At 37.0% G+C, this 21,700-nt stretch overlaps 1 protein-coding gene across 3 annotated transcripts in view; it reads right to left on the bottom strand.

Moving 5' to 3' along the window:
• Positions 1 to 21,700, bottom strand: part of IREB2 (iron responsive element binding protein 2) — a 56,724-nt gene that overhangs the window by 29,703 nt on the left and 5,321 nt on the right. For all 3 annotated transcript variants that reach the window (XR_006887454.1, XM_046653225.1, XM_046653226.1), the window contains 5 exons: positions 7,705 to 7,870; positions 5,297 to 5,434; positions 4,017 to 4,235; positions 1,359 to 1,428; positions 408 to 591 (listed from right to left, as the gene is read on the bottom strand). Coding sequence is in view for 2 of the 3 variants with exons in the window: in XM_046653225.1 (XP_046509181.1) it covers positions 408 to 591; positions 1,359 to 1,428; positions 4,017 to 4,235; positions 5,297 to 5,434; positions 7,705 to 7,870 (777 nt within the window). In the remaining variant the exon portion in view is untranslated. The remainder of the gene's footprint in view (positions 1 to 407; positions 592 to 1,358; positions 1,429 to 4,016; positions 4,236 to 5,296; positions 5,435 to 7,704; positions 7,871 to 21,700) is intronic.

Consider the following 21,700-nt stretch of genomic DNA (forward strand, 5'->3'; position numbering starts at 1 on the left):
GACTGATAAATAATAATGTACAACCGAAATTTCACAATGTCATAAACTGTTATGACGTCAATAAAATAAAATTTTTAAAAATGCAAAGAAATTTGGAGAAGTCAGGAGAAGATACTGAAGGAGTTTAAACAAGGGAGTAACCACAACACCTTCAGAAACATCATCATCATCACTCTAATCACTCCACAAATGGTAGTACTGTGCCAGGTATGGTGCAAATTTCTTCTCATAAATTCTGTCTTATATGACACTGTCCACAAATACTTGAGTTAAGATTTACTTTTATTGCTACTAGTATCGATGAAAAAACACCCTCAGAGGCTAAAAAACCTGTTATTTATGTTCTTTTATAGTGTTCCTGACATCTTCTCCCCAAAAGAACTAAATATATTTAGTCATTTACTTACCCCACCCCAGAATCCCCAAACCATTCACCATGGTTATATGAGAATCTGTGCCAACGACACTGTCTGGGAAGAGGAGGTTCTTTTCTTCAAAAACCACTCTCGACAAATATTCTAAGTTTACTTGATGAGCCATTCCAGTTCCAGGAGGGATTACAGCCACATTCTTAAAAACTCTTGAACTCCACTATATTTTGTTTAAATTTAAGAAATCCAAGTGTTAGTACATTACATGAATTTGTGCTCACAATAAAGATATAAGTAAATATTGACACTAAAAATATTTTACCAATGTTCAATATGGTCACAGTTTATAGCATATACTTAAAAACAAATATGCAGATACTAAACCTAAACACACCCATTTTTCAGATTATTAAAACAAAATTAAGTCAAAGGAAAATGTTCCAATAGTCCAGATAAACAGTAGTTATCAACTATGTTCCAGCAGTTCTCAAGTATAAGGCCGTCCAAGCTCACTTGAACTAAAGCCACTGTTTTTATCTTTTTTTATACACTGGGGTTTCCAGTAAGATTTTTTTTTAAAAAAAGAGTTAATCACTCGTTGGTTTTTTTTGTGAGGAAGACTGGCCTTGAGCTAACATCAGCTACCAGTCTCCTCCCTTTTGCTTGAGGAAGGTTGTCCTGAGCTAACATCCCTGCCAATCTTCCTTTACTTGGGATGTGGGACACCACTACAGCATGGCTTCATGAGCAGTGTGTAGGCCCATGCCTGGGATCTGAACTTGCAAACCCTGGGCCACAAAAGCGGAGCGTGTGAACTTAACCACTATGCAACCAGGCCAGCCTCTCTGATAACATTTTATCTGAAGGAACAAAAAAAGATTCTACTGCTATAAAGTATTTTAAACCTATTAGTCTAAAGATATAAAAATTGTACCTATCAATACTTTATAAATTTCAACATAAAAATTTCCCACAAATCATTTATACCTTGAAAAATTGAAGCCTCTCTCGATTTCTGCCAAATTCTACTTCTTGATTTTTTAACACTGTTTCAGGCCTAAAAGGAAGAAGAGTTGGCATTAAATGTATGTATTACAGACGTGCCTTGTTTCTAAGTCTTCACTCGTACACACATACATACAAACATATTTTTAAAATTCTTGGAACAGGAATTTACTAGACTTCTCACAATCAGTTATTTTCTTTTCAACAAGGAAGTTCCTCTTTAAGTTATACACTAGAAAGCTATTGCAAGGACTTATTATTTTACTGGGTATATTAAAGCCACGTCCACACCCATGTCCCAAACTGTACTTGACATCCATGACTGTGAGATTTGGCTAAAATCATATGAAAAATAACATGGTAAGCTTTGTTGGATTTTCCACTGCAAAGAAAAAGGAAGGTAGCAGCTCGTTCAACAATAAGTATGTACATTTCCACCCACTTGGCTCTTGTGCCAGTTAAACTAGGAGATGGAAGTTGATTATCAATATGTAGCAATGACAAAAACAGTTCAACATCATTTTATAGTTTAAAAAGAACTTCGGGAAAAAATCTTGTATTTATCTCACCCAAAATGGAAGGTTCTATTTTATGTATAAGTAGCAGTTTACTTTATAGGGATTATAAACATATTTGACATGCATTATTTAAACAAAGAGATAAAAACAATTCACCTCTAAGCAGTAAACATAGTACCATTTTCAGGAAGCTATCTTTATCTAATGGATATTTAAAAAAAATTCTTTCTAATAGCTTTAAGTTGTTTATGTCACCTGTCAGCTGGTGATTAAGTGCTGACTAGAACAACAATATAACAAATTATACATGTTCTCCAGGGTCCACAATAATTACTGTTGTTTAACTATATATATATTTTTTAAACAAAGATTACTCTAACAATTCAATGCTGAGCGATCATTTGAAACCATAGCATATCTTAATGAGATGTTTCTCAGGACCGCAGGGAACACAACTTTCTAGAGCCGCTCCAATTATTTCACCTTTCCATAGCACATATGGCTACAAAGTGCCATTTATTAGCTCATAACCCAACCTCAAATTAGGCAGTGATTTTAAGTGCCAAACGTATGCTCTCAACTTTCTACTCCTCAGTTTCTTGTTTGAGTCTATAATTAATACTCCATTGATGCAGTGAATCACACAAAAGAGAGTTATTATTTTCATACAGCCAGGGACAATATAACCCATATTAATATTTTGTAATTTAGAGTCAAAATTGAATGGAAATGTTACACCAGATTGAATTTTTAGAAATAAAAATGTATCATCTTAGCACTTCATACTCTGCCAGTTGTAAAAAGACAACCAAGAAAATCAATAATTTTTTAATCAATAAATCCTCCTTTTCAGGAAATTAATTTCTGTATAAGTAGAGATGTTAATCTCAAAAGTCAGGATGCCCCTAACAATCAGGACAACTAGGTAGCAGGGATAAGAGTGATCACATGAAATTGTCATATATATATATTATTTTGGCGAGGACTGGCCCTGAGCTAACATCTGTGACAATCTTCCTCTATTTTGTATGTGGGATGCCACCACAGAATGGCTTGATGACTAGTGAAGGTCCACACCTGGGATCCAAAACCATGAACCCCAAGCCACTGAAGCAGAGTGCGCAAACTTCACCAGTAGGACACTGGGCCAGCCCTAAAACTGTCATAGTTTGATGGCAAAGAACCAACGGACTATACTAAATTGAAACACATGAAGCCACTACAACCTGAGGCTTTATAGAAATATTGAGCCAAAAACTTTAGAACTAGACAGAACTTGAAAGATTCAGTTTGGGGACAAATGAATTAATGTTTTATCTGGCACTTGGGATGACCTGTGGATATTATTTTTAGATATTCTAATAATCTTAAATGTGTTAAATTTTTTTAAACTTTAAAAAGTTTAAGCCATTTTTTACTAAATTAAAAAGAATTTTTTTTACAGCTTATTAACAATGGGATAAACAATATAGCTCTCTTAAAAATAATAAGACTTAGGAAACTTTATACCATATAAAAATTCAAGTCATAGAATTTTCTTATTTTGAAAAATTATCTATTAGGAGATTGAACCAACTCCCAAAAATAGGATCTTTTCTAGGCAGGTTTACTACTACCATACAGGCAATCACTTATCTAAGAGGGCTCATTAAGTTTGTGACATATGTAATATACAGTTCTTAATGCAATAAGAAAAAGTAAGAAATCTCCTCATAGGGGGAAAAAAGCTAAAAATATAAATAGGGAATTCACAAAATAAATATGAATGAATAATGAACATGTGAATGGCACAAATTCCCTAAAATAAAAAATTCACAGTTCAAGATGAGATCCCATTTTCCTGCCACATTAGTTAAAAAAATTAAATACATTTACAGAAATATCTTAAGGTTTTCTTCCTAAGGAACAGAAATAAATAATGATATTTAGAGACTAGCATTTTACTTAACTTTGTTTTACTTTTACTTTACTTAACAATAGGAAATACACATACAAATGTAATCTAGCATAGTAAGTAGGAAGGCAATATAATAGGAATCAGGAGGGTAAGGAGAATAAATATGATGTCCTTAACTGAAAAATAATCTGGCATTAATAAATATTTTTTAAAAAAATCTCATACTCAGGCACTGGTTGCAAATGAAAAGGACACAGAATGGGTGTATTCTCAATCTGCGAAGAAAATTTTCCTGAGTTTCGGCTTAGTTCTCCAGAATCACACGATCCTCGGCAGGCAGTCTGGCCTCTGCAGGGAAGCTTTCTAGGCTGCGCTTTAAGTGGAGAGAGCTTTCCTGCTTTCTGCAAGTCACCACCTCCAGGATTTGGAGCATTCTGTATTGCACTATCATTCCAAGAAAGGAAACAAAATAAAACCATTTAAAAGTGACAGAAATTTAGCTCTTCAAAAAACGCACACTAGTAATAATATCTGGAAGTAACTGTTATTCGAAGGTTAATATATAATTTAACTCAGATTTCAAAAGCAAATTTCAGATTACCTAAAAAACTGAAACAGGTAATTGAAATTTATAGAGATGAAAACATAATTCTAAGTGCCCAATAAAATCATTTTTATATACTTTATAACAATTTAAATAACTTTTATCAAGTACCAAAATAGATTTTTTTTCATCTAACAATCTAAAAGAAGCTCAGAGCCATAGTTTTAATCTGGAGGGCAAAAGCTCTCATGGGATCTAATACAGTCACGTGTCACTTAACAATGGGAGGATACGTTCAGAGAAATGTGTCATTAGGCGATTTCATCATTGTGCAAACATCATAGAGTATACTTGCACAAACCTAGATAGTATAGCTTACCACACAACTAGGTTATATTTAACCTAATGGGACCACCATGATATATGCGGTCTGTCACTGACCAAAAACATTGTTATGTGTTACGTGACTGTACCACTACTCCAGCAAATGTAAAATAAAGCTGGTGCATGACAACAAAATCATGACGTCTCTAGTTTGACATTGGTCAAAGGGACCTTTTAAGAAATTTATTTCAGTGTAAGGAAAATACACCTTTAGGAAATTCAGTGTTTTCATTCACCAATTAATTAAAGACATTTGTGGCTCACGTTTTTATATTCTCTTTATATTCCCTCTGTTTTTAACTCATGTTAAAAAACAAAAAGGAAATAAATGAAGACTGAATTCAGATATTAACTCCAAAATACAGGTTTTAGGCTTATACATTTCTATCAGAAATGGCAGCAGAAACATACAAATGAACTTTTTATCAGTTTTTCTTTTTATATAGTATATATATTTAGTATGCTTTACTCTGACATAAACTGTCTCTGCTCTCTTTCTTCTGTATCATACACTTCCAGTGAGTTGGCTGTCAGTTAACTTGCATGGTCATCTTCATAAATATCTATATTAAAGTACCATTTATTGAAGTCAATTTGTAAAGAATGGTCAACCGTGAGATCTGTAGGACAGGCAGGATGGACTTTCTTAGGATCCCCTCCAAGAGTTTTCACTGCCTCCCTCATAGCAGCAAAATCCACCATTGCCGGTATTCCACTAAAAAATAAAAAATGATCAAATTGTAGTTCTAACTGTTCTCTTATATACTCTCAAATGACTAATATGCATTTACTCATATTTTTTTCCTGAAGACTACATCGTGTTCACCAACGATTTTTGTATTTTAAAAATATCTCTTTTTAGTTTGTATTCATGTTTGACAATGCACTTGGTTATCCAAAGTTAGATGTATCCTGGTTTAATGAAAATTAATATTAAATATCATTTGAGAACTTGAGTGCTCAGGGGTAGATGTGCCAAAAATAACACAAAAGATCATTTTTAGAGGTATAACATAACTTCAAGGGAAGTGCCTATGGAATTCCTTCTCCTGCCTTCAAATTTATGATACCCTGTCTCCCTTTTCTCTAGCTCTAGCCCCTTCCCTCCCAGTGCCTTCCTGCTACTAAATATATATAAAAATAGATATATTTATATTTATTTATATATATTTATATTTTACATATAAATATAAATTTTATTATTTATAAATTTTTTTTTTAAAGATTGGCACCTGAGTTAACAACTGTTGCCAATCTTTTTTTTTTTTTCTGCTTGATCTCCCCAAACCCGCCCTGTACACAGTTGTATATCTTAGTTGCACATCCTTCTAGTTGTGGGATGTGGGAGCCCACCTCAATGTGGCCTGACGAGCGGTGCCATGTCCGCACCCAGGATCCAAACCCTGGGCTGCCGCAGCGGCATGTCCGAACTCAACCACTCGGCCACGGAGCCAGCCCCTATTATTTATAAATTTATATTATTATATAGATATATTTATATAAATATATCTATATAAATAGATGGATGGATCGATATCTCCAGCCAACTAAATATATATAAATAGATACATAAATATATTTTAGACATATATATTTAGATATATGTATCTATTTATATAGATATATATTACCTATATATCTATATAAATAGATAGATAGATGGATAGATAGATATCTCCAGCCAACTGTATAACAAGCATTTACCAAATGCCTTCAATGTGCGAGACACCAACGGCACAAGGCCAAAGAGACAGTTCCTGCTCTCAAGGAATTTGTAGGAGATAAGCAGCAATCACAGCATATTACCATAAGTACTATAAGAGCAGCATACATAGGGTACATAAAGCAGTGACATACAAAAAAGATTTGGATAGGTGGGTGAAGATGTTCTTATTTGTCTAGCTAACACTTATGCCTCTTTCAAAACTGAGCTAAAGATTAACTCTTCCAATAAATAATCCCTGGATGCCCAGATAAGGCAAAGTCTTTCAGGCTATGGTAAAGCATTTGGATTTCATTCTAAGTGTCATGAAAGCCAACTGGTATATGGGGAAATGATATAACTTTGATTAACATTTTTTTAACCAAGTTACTTCATCTATGTGAAAAGACTACAGACTGCAAGTGTGGAAGCAGGGATACCAATTAAGAGACTATTATAGTTGTAGCCCAGGTAAGAGAGAATGGGTCTAGAACCAGGATGATAGTAGTAGGGGATGATAAAAAGTATTTGGACTCAAGATATATTCAAAGGTAAAGCTCACAGACCTTGCTGATAGACCGGATTATGTGTAAAGGAAAGAGAGGAATCAAGGTTAACATCTAGATTTTTGCCCTAAACAAACGGGAGACTATACTGCCATCTACTATGATGGAAAAAGACTTGAAAAGGAATAGGTGAGGCGGGCTGGGCAATCAAGTTTTGGATATGTTCAGTTTGAAAAACCTATTAGAGCTAGGTGGAGGTGACAAATAGGCAGTTAAGAAAAAGTAGTTTTTGGGGCTGGCCCAGTGGCACAGCAGTTAAGTGCACACGTTCTGCTTCGGCGGCCCAGGGTTCACTGGTTCAGATCCCCAGTGCGGACATGGCACCACTTGACAAGCCATGCTGTGGTAGGCGTCCCACGTATAAAGCACGGGAAGATGAGCACAGATGTTAGCTCATGGCCAGTCTTCCTCAGCGAAAAGAGGAGGACTAGCAGCAGATGTTAGCTCAGGGCTAACCTTCCTCAAAAAAAAAAAAGAAAAAGTACAACAACAAACATTTTTTGAATAAATAATACAACAAACAAGTTTTTGAATAAATGGTACAACAAACAAGGGTCTAATTTTTAACAAATTGCTTTGGTTCTGAAAGGGCTATTTTCTAAAATTTATAAACTAATCTTCAAAATTAAAAAACAACAGAGCCAACCATCGGGGAGTCTGAATTTTAAAAAGGGAACGCTGAAAATTCACTCATAAAAAAATAAACCCATCACTCACGTAAAATCTTGAAGAAGAACACGGGCAGGGAAAAAGGGCACTTCGACATTGCTTTGTTTGGTTTTCCAGTCTAAAATGTTCATAACCTTTTCCTTTGTCATTAAAAAGCCATCACAATTTCTCACAGCAGCTTCCAACAGGACCCGTATTGAGTAAGGCAGAACATCTGATACAAGAGAAAATATTACTATTAATAATAGAATAATCCACTCTATATTGTAAAAATTACAATAGTGTAAGTCAGATAAGACACAGAAGCATTGTTTTCTCAATTAAAAAAAATTTTCAGTCTAGTAAACACAGAGTAAAATATCATTCATGTTAAAACTAGGCCTTGTACAAATTTGACTTTTCTATATTTAAGCCAAGGCCCTGAAAAAGGAGAGAGAAAATCTTCACCAAGAGCTGTACTGATTTGGGCATATGAGACTGACAAAATACTTAATATTCAGAGAAGACAGAGAAAACTTGCAAAGCACAGAAAATCAGAATTAAATACAATAATGAAGACATCTATTTCTTTTATCACAAAAAATAGTTGAACTGTGTAAAAGTTTAAAATAAATTTAAAAGATTTCCATCAAAAATGGTTGAGGTTTGAAAGTAAATCAGGGTGTTTAGGTGAGTAAAATTCATTTCATGAAAACTGTCATTCACTCGATTATTATTAGTTTAAGAAAACTATAGAGAAATAGATTTTAACATTTAAAAATTTTCAATCATATTAAATTGCCACACCAGATTTTGCTACATACAAGTGTTTCCTTAGGACTTAAAGGGAAGACTGAATCAGTATGGGACTGGTTGAATAAATCATGGTAATCCAGGAGGCCAGCCCCATGGCCAAGGGCTTGAGTTTGCACGCTTGGCTTCCGCAGCCCAGGGTTTCGGCGGTTCAGATTCAGGGCACAGACACGGCACCACTCATCAGGCCATGCTGAGGTGGCGTCCCACATAGCACAAACATAAAGACCTACAACTAGAATACACAACTATGTACTGGGGGGCTTTGGGGAGAAGAAGCAGGGAAAAAAAAAAGAAGATTAGCACAGATGTTAGCCCAGGGCCAATCTTTAAAAAAAAAAAAGGTAATCTACACAATCCATACTATGCAGCTGCTTAAAGGAATGAAGATCTCTAAAAGCTGATCTCCAGAATATATCATTAAGAGAAAAATGCAGTGCAACATAATGTTCATAGTATACTACCTTTGCAGTAAAAAACGGAGTAAAAAAATGTATAATACATACTATATATTAAATATAATTTAAATATTAATAAATATTAAATATATAATTAAAATATTATATATTAATAATTAATATATACATTTTCTCCCAGAAAGAATATTGAAGGATAAACTGAAAATCTTAGTATATATTCCACACTGTATTTTGGCGGTACGCCTTAGTTGGATATATACTAAGGACAAAAGATCCACAAAGAAAACATATCACATTTAGGCATTAATACTGATATTCTAACTTTGAAAGTATCATATATATAAGAAGAAGAATGGAAAAAGTAACTGTTGTTACTATGATTGGAAACCAAGATTTTCCATAGTAATAATGTACAAGTATAAATCAGAGTAGCTAAATTAAAAAAAAAAACCACATTTCAGTTGGAATCATGGGTACAAACTCATGATTTATTTTTATCTATCTTAAAAATATGTATTTCCTAGCTCTGTTCAGTGAGAATGCCTAAAACAATGATAATCCAATAGCAATGAACCCCTAACAACTCAGTTTGTTGTTTCCAAATACTATTTCTCATTTTAAAAAAAACAGAGTTCCTTGGAGAAATGGCTGGTTCCATGTTTAGGAAAGGATATGTACAAAATGAGCCTGGCACACTTTGCGTCAGAAACCAAAAAAATTATCAAAGACTAATGGGCACACTAATGGATCAATCTGAGCATCAAAATGAATGATGACTGTAATTCACTGAAACATATCAAATACAGAAATAGCCCTTAGCTCATAATGACTCTTTAAAAAAAAAACCCTTCACCGATCGCCAATGGGAGGTGCTAGAGCAACTCATTACCCTGAAAACTGACAAATAAAGAGGGAAAAAAAAAATCAATCATTAAGGATTTCCTGATTTCAAGTAACCAATTAGTTAAGAAGCGAAAGTTCCTCATTAAAGAAGAATTACAGCTAATAAACATAGAAGGAATGATATAATTAGAAAAATCACCAAAGTACACCTACTGAAATAATGGATCTAGACAATGATCATAAGTGGATAGTAAAATCATTAGGTGATGTGAATAGGGAACTTATAACGGATGGATCAAGCAGATAACAACTATACCCACTGAGCATCACCAAAAGTGGGACATTATTTGCCTACTGATGAAACAGGAAATACAAGCAACCAACTACAAAGTGTCCTTGAAAAAATACATACATACATAAATAAACCTGAATCTAATCAAATGTCTAGCCGCAACTTCCAGTTAACAGGAAATATGGGGGCTAGTGCAACAGTAAAATGAAATCATGAAGAAGCAATCAGCCAAATGGACAATGTGGTACATTATGCAGAATAAAGAACCCAGTTTCTTCAATACAAAAGTGCCATGAAGAAAAGAGAGAGGAGAGATATCACACATTCTTGAAAGAGACTTAAGATATATAACATCCGAATGCTATGTGCGGATCCTGTTTGGATATTATGTGAACAAACCAACTGTAGAAATATATTTTTGAGACAACCAGACAAAACTGAATATGGACTGGGTTTTGGGTCATATTAAGGAATTACTATTAATTTTATTAGACATAATAAAGGCATTGAGATTATGGTTCTTTTCTTTCAAGTCCTTTCCCACATCAAAGACGCATACTGCAGCATATTTACAGGTTAAAAAAAAAGTGGAATATTTGAAACAAAAGCCTGGTGGGGCCAGCCTGGTGGCATAGTGGTTAAGTTTGTGTGCTCTGCTTCCACAGTCCAGGGTTCGCAGGTTTGGATCCCAGGCGCAGATATACACAGTGCTCATCAAGCAATGCTGTGGCAGCATTCCACATACAAAACAGAGGAAGACTGGCACAGATGTTAGCTCAGTGACAATCTTCCTCAAGCAAAAAGAGGAAGATTGGCAACAGATGTTAGCTCATGGCCCATCTTCCTCAGCCCAAAAAAAAAAAGAAAGAAGACTGGCAAAATGTTGATAATTGGCTGACAAATATATGGTAGGTTATTATACTATTCTCTCCCTACTTTTACGCTTGAAAATTTTAACACACAAATTAAAGATTAACAAAGTTGTAAGTAAAGAGGATAAAGAACTACATAACCAGAAATACTAGATTCAAAGTCTGTATGTGCTGTTCACTACAGGTACGTTCTTTGCAAAGTGACTGAAGATGATGCCTTTTCTCTCTTAAAATAGGAATGCCAGCTACCTAACAGAGACGTGAAGAGTATCTTACCTCATCTTCCATCTAGTACATGTAAAACTCTCAAACATATCATGACAAATAGTAGGTAACTTACATATTATTTTCCACTCTTAGCTCAATCAGAAACATAATCAAGTCCCAAAAATCAAGAGAAATTACAGCAGGAAAATTTTTTTAATAGAACACTTGGAAATAATGAGAAAGAAAATATTATCACAGAAGCAAATACACAAAATTAAAGTTTGTATTTGGTTAATTATTCTGGAAAAACACTCAGGAATATTTTTTGTTAAAAGTACCTTCACAAAAAGCACTGCATCTATTTCTAGTAAAATAAACACCACCAATATCTCTACTCGCTCCTGAAACCCACTAAGCTAATAGTAAAGAAATAAAAGTTAGAAACCCACAGGAACAGAGAAAGGGAGAAGCAAAACCAACAAAATTTTGGAAAACACTGCACAGATGACTGGTAATGGACTGAGCAGAATAGAGAAAGCTGAAACTAAATATCTACATAGGAAAAAGGCAATCAGAAACAAAGACTAGGAATCAGGATAGCCTGAGATTTCTGAAGAGAAGTGTGAGAAGCTAGAAGGCCATGAAATAAGGCCTTCAAAATTTCAAGTGAAAGTAATTTCCAACCTAGAAATTTGTACACAGGCAAACTATCAATTAATCATGCAAGGTCTCAAAAACTTACTTCCCAGGCACCCTTTCTCAGGAAGCTACTGGAGGATATGCTTTATAAAACAAGAAGCAAATGGAGAATAGAAAATCATGGAATCCAGGAAATAAAGTCTCTAACACAGGAGATAACAAAGAGACTCTTCTAGGACAATGGCCCTGCAAGCCATAGTGCAATCAGTATCAAATGGAGCAGAAAATGAAATCCAGATGGGACACTGCCAAGAGAAGGGAAAAGTATTAATTGATAGATTGCCTGATTATATTGTGAGGAGTTTAGTTCTTTTGGAGAGTCTGGAGATGAATTATTGATAAGGAGATAGAAAACTAAGCAAACAAAAAAAGAAAATCATTAATTCCAGGAAAAAATACGAAAAGTTGTAAGAGAAATGAGACGCAATCATCATTTACTACATGGATTGGTTGAGATTTAAAGTCATAACAACAAAAACACTGGATATTGCTTTAACCAAAAATTATAACTATACTAGGAAGAGGTACATGGAATATATGTAGGAGAGAAGAAAAGTGCCAAATTCTCATTTTCCACAGTAGAAAGTTAGTAAAGTCTAAAATTGAAAAAGAAGAAACAGCTGTATAAGCAAGGCTATTTAATAATATGGAGGAAATTACCAAAGGAAATAACCAAGAGAATTAAAAATAGTATTCTCTGCAGGATAGAAATTTAGGATGGGGCAAGAGGCTACTGTTTTGCTTATAATCTTAGTGGTCTCACTGGTTTTTTACTCTATCATTTGAAAATTAACTAACTATTAAATTAAAAAGCACTTATCAAAAAAGAGTTCTATAAGAAAAAAACGAATTACAAGTGTTAACTGAATATTTTGTCATTAAGAAGTACTAACTTGCACATTTGTCTAAAACTACTAGAGGTCTATTGCAAGGAAAGATGCAAAAAAATAAATACCCCCTCCCCTAAATAAAAACAATTTTGGTAGCCAGCCTCCAAGATGATACCAATAATCCTCACCTCCTGGCATTCATGCGCTCATGTAACCTCGAGTGAAGATCAGCTGTTTGTGTGACCAACAGAGATTGGCAGAGAGAACAGCATGTGACTTCTAAGACTAAGTATAAAAGCATTTGGGCATGTCCTTTCTTGGGTTACTCAGTCCGGGAGGCCAGCAGCCTGTTACGAAGAGAATCAAGCAGCACTGAGGAGAGGCTCATGTGGAACAAATCTGAGGCTTCTGTGCCAACAGCAAGCACCAACCTGCCAGCCATGTGAGTCGGCTGCCTTAGAAGCAGATACTCCAGCCGCAGTCAGGCCTTCAGGTGACTGTAGCCCCAACTAACACCTGCTTATAACCTCAATCAGAGACCCTGAGCCAGAACTATTCAACTATGCCATTCTTGAATTCTTGACCTACAAAACTGAGAGATAATAAATGTTCACTGTCACTTTAAGCCACAAAGCTTTTGGTTTAATTTGTTATGAAGTAATAAGAAACTAATACATTTGTCTTCCTCAACGTTTCTAACAATAACACCTGCAGTTATTTATTTAGGACCTACTAAGGAGTAGAAAGAGGTGCTTGACCTCCATTATTTCACTTAACATCCTTACAGTATATCTATAAGTAGATATTACAGAGCCATAACAGTAGAGAGCAAGCCAGGAGATGTGGAAAAATGGCCACATTTGCTCTAGTTTAGTTTTTAGCAATATTAACTCCACAACCCCACTTTGGAACAGGTACAAAGTTCACAAAGGCCCTTAATCCCTTTCTTCTTCCCTATTCTCCCCACCCAACTTCCACATACACTCTCATGCTCCAACTATACCATCTTTCTCTGATCCCCACTCTCACCACATCTGTTCTTCAACACCATGAGGACTCTACCTTCTCCCTTATCCATTAGCACCTGCTTGTACCTTCCCTTATACAGTTTATGTTCTATGTAATTAAATCTCTCATTTCCCCAAAGCCTATACTTGCTTGCCCCTTTGTTCTTTTATCCTGCCCAACAAAACAACCTGTTTTTTTTAAGTTGGTGAACCCCACATCACTTTCCTGCTGAAGAACTGTTCTTTCCTTTTTAAAAATAACTTTATTGACATATATTTTGCATGTCATATAATTCACCCTTTCCAACTATAAAATTCAATGATTTTTTACAAATTTACTAAGTTGTACAATCAGCAGCAGTTTTAGAACATTTTCATTACTCCATAAGATCCCTCATGCCCATTTACTTTTAATCCCTGTCCCTCTCCTGGCCCACCCCAGGAAACCATTAATCTACTGTTTCTATGGCTTTGTCTTTTCTGGATATTTCATATAAATGGAATCATACAGTAAAGTCTCATGTCTGACTTCTTTCCCTGAGCATGCTTTTGAGGTGTGCCCATGTTGTAGGATGTATCTATAGTTAATTTCTCTTTATTGCTGAAGAGTATTCCATTGTATGGATATACCAACTTCTGTTCATCCACTCACCCACTGAAGGATGTTTAGGTTGTTTCTAATTTTCAGCTATTATGAATAACAGTGATAAGATAATTCATTATGTTTTTATTTCTCTTGGGTAGATTCCTAAGAATGGAATTGCTGGGTCATGTGGTAAATTTATGTTTAATGTTTTAAGAACTGTCAAACTGTTTTCCAAAGTGGCTGCATCATTTTATATTCCCACCAGCCATGTATGAGGGTTCCCATTTCTCCATATCCTCCTCAACATTTGTTATTGTCTGCCTTTTTTATACAATACCCATTTTAGTGGGTGTGAAATAGTTCACTGTGGTTTTAACGGTGGTGATATGTAAAGGAGGAGGAAAGAAAAGAAAATCCATAAACCATCCACAGAGAAACTGATACCAATATAAATACATAATTACAACCTCAGTACAGTCCTCACTATTCATCCAGAAATCCTACTTTGTTTCTCTGATCTGCTAGTTTTCCCACACTCCACAACTCACATCTTCATCCACTCTCCTTAAAATCTAATCTCTATCTACCTTCCACAGGACGTAGCCCCAGTTCCAACCCCTGAGGTAAATGAAAATAGTTCCTACCATGACTTCTTCCTACTATACCCACAAGCCTAGGTGCTTCTGGATTTATCCTTTCCCCAGTTAAGAAGGCAGTTGTGGACCTCCTCCTACTAAATGCAAACTCCTCTATAGGAGCACTGCATCCCATTCACACTGACACATTTTAGGACCCATGAGTCATCAATCACCCTCTGTCTCCTTTTCCTGCAATCTATTGGACTGGAGATCCAATCCTCAATTGGACTCTTCCTATTAGCATTTAAAAGCCTCTAGCCCCAGTTTAACACTAAACACACACCACACACCATACACACACACACACACAAGCTTCAAAGTCTCAACCAAGTTTTTTGAAAGTCACCCATATTCCCAATGTCCAGTTTTCTGCACTTCCATTCATTCTTCGGCCCACACCAATCTGATTTCTATCCTTAAAACATCAGTGAAATAGCTCTAGCTAGGGTTCACGTCCTCTCAGCAATAATTAACATTATTCAACATTCAACAACATTCAATTTCCTCCTTCTTGAAACATTCTGTTTTTACCAACTCTCACAACACCATCCTCCAGTTTTCTTTCTAACAAGTTGTTAGAAGATAATTCTCCAATGACTCCCATCTCACATTTCCGCATAACTTGTAAACAAAGGCAATAACTAACTGCCTTTGTTCCAGACTATTTTTAAAATGATGTTAGTATAGTGAATAGCCTTGGAAGATAAAGATAGTGTCTCCTTCCAGAGCAAAGGGCAAGCATGCTTACTGTCCATTGTAAAATATTTGGATTCTCTACGTCAGAGTTCTTTCTCTGTAACACAACCACTGTGTGTGCAGGAATTACCTGGCCCTCTTTAACAGCCTGTAGAAACTGGAGCTTGGGAAACCAACATAAATGTTGGTACTAAGGATACTCCTTTGCTGTGGATAATCAACTGTCCATTGTCCCTGATCCAAGAGTCTCGTGTCTTCTGCTAGCATCTATGAAATTACATCAGGCTAACTTGTTAACTTGCAAGGAGAGTAAAACCTTAGATCCTTTACAGTTCTTAACACTTTCTGGCAGCCCTGTTTTGGTTTCCTGGCTGGCCTCTACTCCTTTGCCTGACCTTTAAATGTAGGAGTTCTGCAGAGTTCATTTCTAGGCTCACTTCTTTTCTCACTCCATACTGTCTCCCCTCAGAAGTTTTAATTGCTCCTATGGCTTCACTGACTATCTATACACCAATAAGTCCAAAATATTTTTCTGTAGTACAAGTCTGTCTTCTGAGCACCAGAACCATACTCCTACTAACAGCCTCATGAACATCTCTACGTGAATACTGATGTGTTCCTAAATTCACTAGTACCTAAACTAAACTCAGCAATTTCCCCTCTGCCCCTGCCCCATACCACCACTTCCTCTTGTGTTCTCTAGCTCAGTAAATAGCGCCGCCATCCATCCAGATGCTTATGCCAAACATCTGGGCATCAGCCTCGACACCTCTCTCACACATCTTTTAAATGTGTCTGCTTCTATCACCACCACCACTAAATTTAGTCCAAGCCACCACTATGTCATCTCTCATCTAGATTCTCTAGTTTATTTTTTTTTTAAGATTGGCACCTGAGCTAACAACTGCTCCCAATCTTTTTTTTTTTGCTTTTTCTCCCCAAATCCCCCCAGTACATAGTCACATATTTTAGTTGTGGGTCCTTCTAGTTGTGGCATGTGGGATGCCGCCTCAGCGTGGCCTGATGAGCAGTGCCATATCCACGCCCAGGATCTGAACCTGTGAAACCCTGGGCTGCCAAAGCGGAGAGCACAAACTTAACCACTCGGCCACAGGGTTGGCCCCTAGATTTTCTAGTTTCTTTCCACCTTCATACTTGCCCCTACCAGTAGTTTTCAAAGTGTAGTCCTTGGACTCCTGGGAAGAACTGAAACTCTTTCAGGGAATCTGCAAAGTCAACTAAGACATTATTTGCTTTTTTCACTGTTTTGACATATGCATCAATGGTTCAAAAGGAATGATGAGTCAAACTGCTGGTGCCTTAGCAGGACTCAAGGCAGTGGCACCAAATTGTACTTGTATTCACTGCATTGTTCACTTTCACTTAAGAATGTCCTTGATGAAGCAGAAAAACTGTTAACTTTATTAAATCTCAACTGCTGAGGTCAGGTCTTAATATTCTGTGTGACAAAAGTGAAAATTATATATACAGCATTTCTGCTCAAAAGCAAAGTACAATGGTTGTTTTAGGAAAAACACTTGTACAATTGTTTGAATTGTAAGCTAAATTAGCCATTTTTTCCAAAGAACACCATTTACATTTGAAAGAACAACTGACAAACTACGGTCATTCAAACATGGGTATCTGGCAGACATTTTCTCAAAAATGAATGAAGAAAGCCTATCTGTTCATTATCTAGTCCCACCACTGTCTGCTCACTATGTTCACTGAAGGTCTTTGAGAAATAAAGGTTCACTGAGTTATGCAGATCTTCTAAATGTGGACACATTACACAATATACAAAAAATACATACACATACATTTGTTAATATCACCACAGCCTTCTCAACACAGGAACCAGAGCCCCCATGTAGCTGCACACTGTGAAGGACTCCTGCCTGTGTTAGTACCTTAACTGAGACATTCCCGCACAGAAGGCCTTCTGCCTTGCCTGTGCCTGGACTTCCTCTGCAAGCTGCCCAGAGAGTCACATGTTGAGTTGCTGCTCCTTCTGCAAGCCTCCATGTGGCCTATGCACTCTAGAGGGCTCTTGCCCGTGCCATTGAGAGAATCTGTTTTCTCTCAATGCATGCCCACAACACCAGTTGCTGGTCGCCTAGTCCCCTGCCTGCACTCCAGAGGGTAATCTACTGCCTGCCTGGCAACTCCACACCAGCTTCAGCATGGCCAAACCAGCAAACTTCTCTGCTATCTAGTGGGTTGAACCTCATCTTCTACCACGAGGTCTGAACCCCTTCCAAGTTTGTCTTTCCTTGGGTATTCTCCATCAGCCCTACAGGACAATACAGAGTTTCCTCATATCTTATAATTACTCTTTTATCATTGCTAATAATTATTTAAACTTCCCATGTTCTATCTCCTGACTGGACTGACACTGCTACAACATACTAAAGACTGTACTTACATATTTTCCATTTATGTCTCCATTACTAAACCGTGTGCTTTCTTTAGCACAGAGATGCTATTTTAGCCATCTTTCATTTTCCAGAAATATATGAGTACTTAATAAACGTCAGCTCAGGGGCTGGCCCTGTGGCCGAGTGGTTAAGTTCGTGCGCTCCGCTTTGGTGGCCCAGGGTTTCACTGGTTCAGATCCTGGGCGTGGACATGGCACTGCTTGTCAGGCCATGCTGAGGCAGTGTCCCACATGCCACAATCAGAAGGACCCACAACTAAAAAATATACAACTATGTACTGGGGGGATTTGGGGAGAAAAAGCAGAAAAAAAAACAAAGATTGGCAACAGTTGTTAGTTCAGGTGCCAATCTTTAAAAAAAAAAAAAATAGGGGCCTGCCCAGTGGCACAGTGGTTAAGTTCACACGTTCCGCTTTGCTGGCCTGGAGTTTGCCAGTTTGGATCCCGGGTGCAGACCTGCGTGCTGGTTGTGAGGCCAAGCTGTGGCAGGTGTCCCACCTACAAAGTGGAGGAAGATGGGCACGGGTGTTGGTTCAGGGCCAGTGCTCCTCAGCAAAAGGAGGAGGAGTGGTGGCAGATGTTGGCTCAGGGCTAATTTTCCTCAAAACAAAACAAAAAAAATTAATTAAAAACCTTTAAAAAATAAATAAAAATTAAAAAATAATAAATGTTAGCTGAACGAATTAAACGGTGTTAAGAGATTCATGCATCAAGTAGAAACCAGGACTGCAATAATTCTGCCTCTTCTAACCAGGAATTTCTAGAATTCTATGAATCTGAAACACTACTCCTCTAAGGAGAGGTAATCAAAAAGACATGTGGGAACCAGGACAAGCCAGTAACCTAACTAGAAAAGTATGATAATTTGTGTTATCACACTTCTAAAATACACCAATGACAACAGATATATCCTTTTGATCAATTACTTAGTGGAAGATCCAACAGGTGGTTCAGGCTCTGAAAAGAGATGCTGAGGTCGGATATTTTACACGGGAGGTAGTTAATGAAAGGCATATCCGGGCTTCCAGGACTGCAGATCCTACTATTCAAGGCTAAATGGCTGCTACTAAGATTAGGTAATATAGTGTCTCTCTCAGTGCAGAGGTCACAAACTGCTGGCCTGCAGACATGTTTCATCTGCTCTGTTTTAACATTTTGAAATTTAATCACCAACATTGAAAAACCAGAGATTTTTCATATGAAAATCTAAATTTCTGGCTTCTTAAGATAAATATCAGAAAATTTTACAATACTGACCTCATATTTCTGCTGGAACTGAGTAGCACCTACCCCTTTTATATAGGGCATGTGCGCTCCTGTTTGCCACAATTCCAACCAGGGCCATTTCACTTGTTTATGTTGCGTCTATGGTCCTTGCAAGGATGAGCGTGCAACCCTCCATGTAGTAGTTTTTATAAGCATAGGCTTTGGAATCACAGATTTTTGTTCAAGTTTCTCCTCCACCACTTAGTAGGTAATGGTACCTGGTAACAAGACCCTGGCCAAGTGGGTAACAATAGAACTTATCTTACAGAATAGATACAGTAAATAATCAAAAAATACTAGCAGTTTTATCACTGTTTATTAAGCTGGAAAAGAGAATGGTATTAAAGGGGGAGAACGTGTTGGGCTGAAATCAGAAAATATGAGCCTAAGACCAAATCTCCTCACTTGGAAGATATGTGACCTTAGGCAAATTATTTCGGTTTTTTTAGCTTCATTTTCCTCACGTGTATAAAGTGGAGACAAAAGTATCTCCCCGCCTACCACAAAGCAATGTAGTGAAAACAAACAGACAATCTAAAAAGGTTTTGCTATTTGTAAAAAGTGAAAATTCCAGGTTTAAACAGTAGATGAAGAAATCATCCATAGGAGCTATCAGTATTAACAAGCGGCTAGTAAGCAGGCTTTAGATAAACTAAATGAGTAAGACACAGAAATACACCAGAGTGAAGAAAGGCGGAAACACTTAAAACACTCTAGGCCTGCCTTAAGTCCCAAGGAGGGTAGCTCTGGAGTCCAGACTGAGAAAGAGGGCTAGGGGACTGGGCAAGCAGCAGCTAGAGTAGCTACAGAGTAAACCTAAAAACTCTGCTCAAGGCCAGGAGCAAAGATTAAGAAACTGTTCTAGAAGGTTCCATAACCTTTCCAGACCTGGAGACAGGATTAACTCATACCCATGTCTGATGAGAATCAAGGTACTGTTTCTGTCTCTAACCAGTACTAGACTGGATGGGATCAACTTGTGATAAAGAATTCTGACTTTTTTTTTCTTTAATATTGCCATGCAGAGAGTCTAAGAAGGCAGAAAAAGACAAAATAGATTCCTGCTTCTTTAACTTTTTTTTAACTCACTGACAAACAGAGGAAACAAGAAAAATAATATGTATTATTGATGAAGGTACAGAAACACTCTTCTCATTCACTCCTGGTAAACATGTAATTTGGCACTATTTGCTAACATAACAGGTGTACTTCATGGTTTCTGTCCAAACTGCTACCCATGGAATGGAGAGACCTCAGTGTCCCATTACCTCCCTGGCTGTAGCACTGAAGCAAGAACCAATACCTTGGCAGGTCAATTACCAACAGCCTTGTGAGAAAAAAATACACTGGGACAATCAGATTCATCACTCAGAAATTTGCAATCAGGACACAGAGAGACTGAGCCAGAAAGGTGTTAAGAGCTAAGCTAGGGACAGAAGTTGCCATTTGGAAGCAAATATAAAGTTAATAGGCAGACGAGGCTTGTCTGCAATGAAGTAGAGGGAGCAGAAGAATAGAAAGGGGCAGAAATCTGAAGCCCAGAGAGAGAAAAATAAAGAGCTTCCACAATTTTGGCCCACTGCCCATTTTCTTGAGCTATGGCCACATTTCATTGGCCTGGGAGCTCTGCACCATTACAATAAATCTTCCTCCACTTGAGCTAGTGGGTGTCTATTCTTTGCTACCAAAAGAGCCTAATCTAGAACAGAAATTGTTAACAAGAGCAGAGTTAAAACCAACAGCCCCTTGGACAAAATGTGGACGGCTGATGCACGCACGGTTGTACATGGAATAGTAGAATCATGGTAGGTAACAGTACTCCCTAGAAAGTTACGTACTGCATGTAAACATTACAAGAAAACTATTTCATTGCTTATCAAACTCAAAGCCCTTTCCAGAGTCCATAGAAGAGACAAAGTGAGGAAACAAAGACTTGTGTCTACATGCCAGCAAGATAACTGGACCAGCAACAGACACCTGACAAGCCCAGCCAAACCAGGTTAATAGGGGAAAAAGTCATCTAGAGGTGCAAACAGACTAAACTGGCTGGTAAGCCAACCATAACATAGAAAGAATGGCCAGCAGTGGCTATATTGGACATTATACAAAATGAGTAAGAAAAGTGGGCTATAAATAAAAGACTGGAGAGTAGATATTCAAAAAGGAATGAATAGAGAGACCAGGCAGGCTGCAAGTGACAAACAGAAAAGCCTCTGGCTTAGAAATTCTGGGTCCCATGAGCCCTGACTGTGCTTTCTTCCTTTGTTTTTGGAGGTCTGGAAACTGCAACGTCTTCCGTGCTTGAGTGCTGAGTTAAGTGAATTTTTGTTCCTCATATTCAAGAGTAAAGACTGGAACAGAGAGTATATAGTAAAAGTATAAAAAGAAAAGGATTTGATGAGGGTGGAGGGAATGGCCCACTTTCAATCCAACAATTCTATATAATAATAAGCTTGCATC

This window comes from Equus quagga, chromosome 2, assembly GCF_021613505.1.
Source record: "Equus quagga isolate Etosha38 chromosome 2, UCLA_HA_Equagga_1.0, whole genome shotgun sequence".
In the NCBI taxonomy this organism is placed as follows: domain Eukaryota; kingdom Metazoa; phylum Chordata; class Mammalia; order Perissodactyla; family Equidae; genus Equus; species Equus quagga.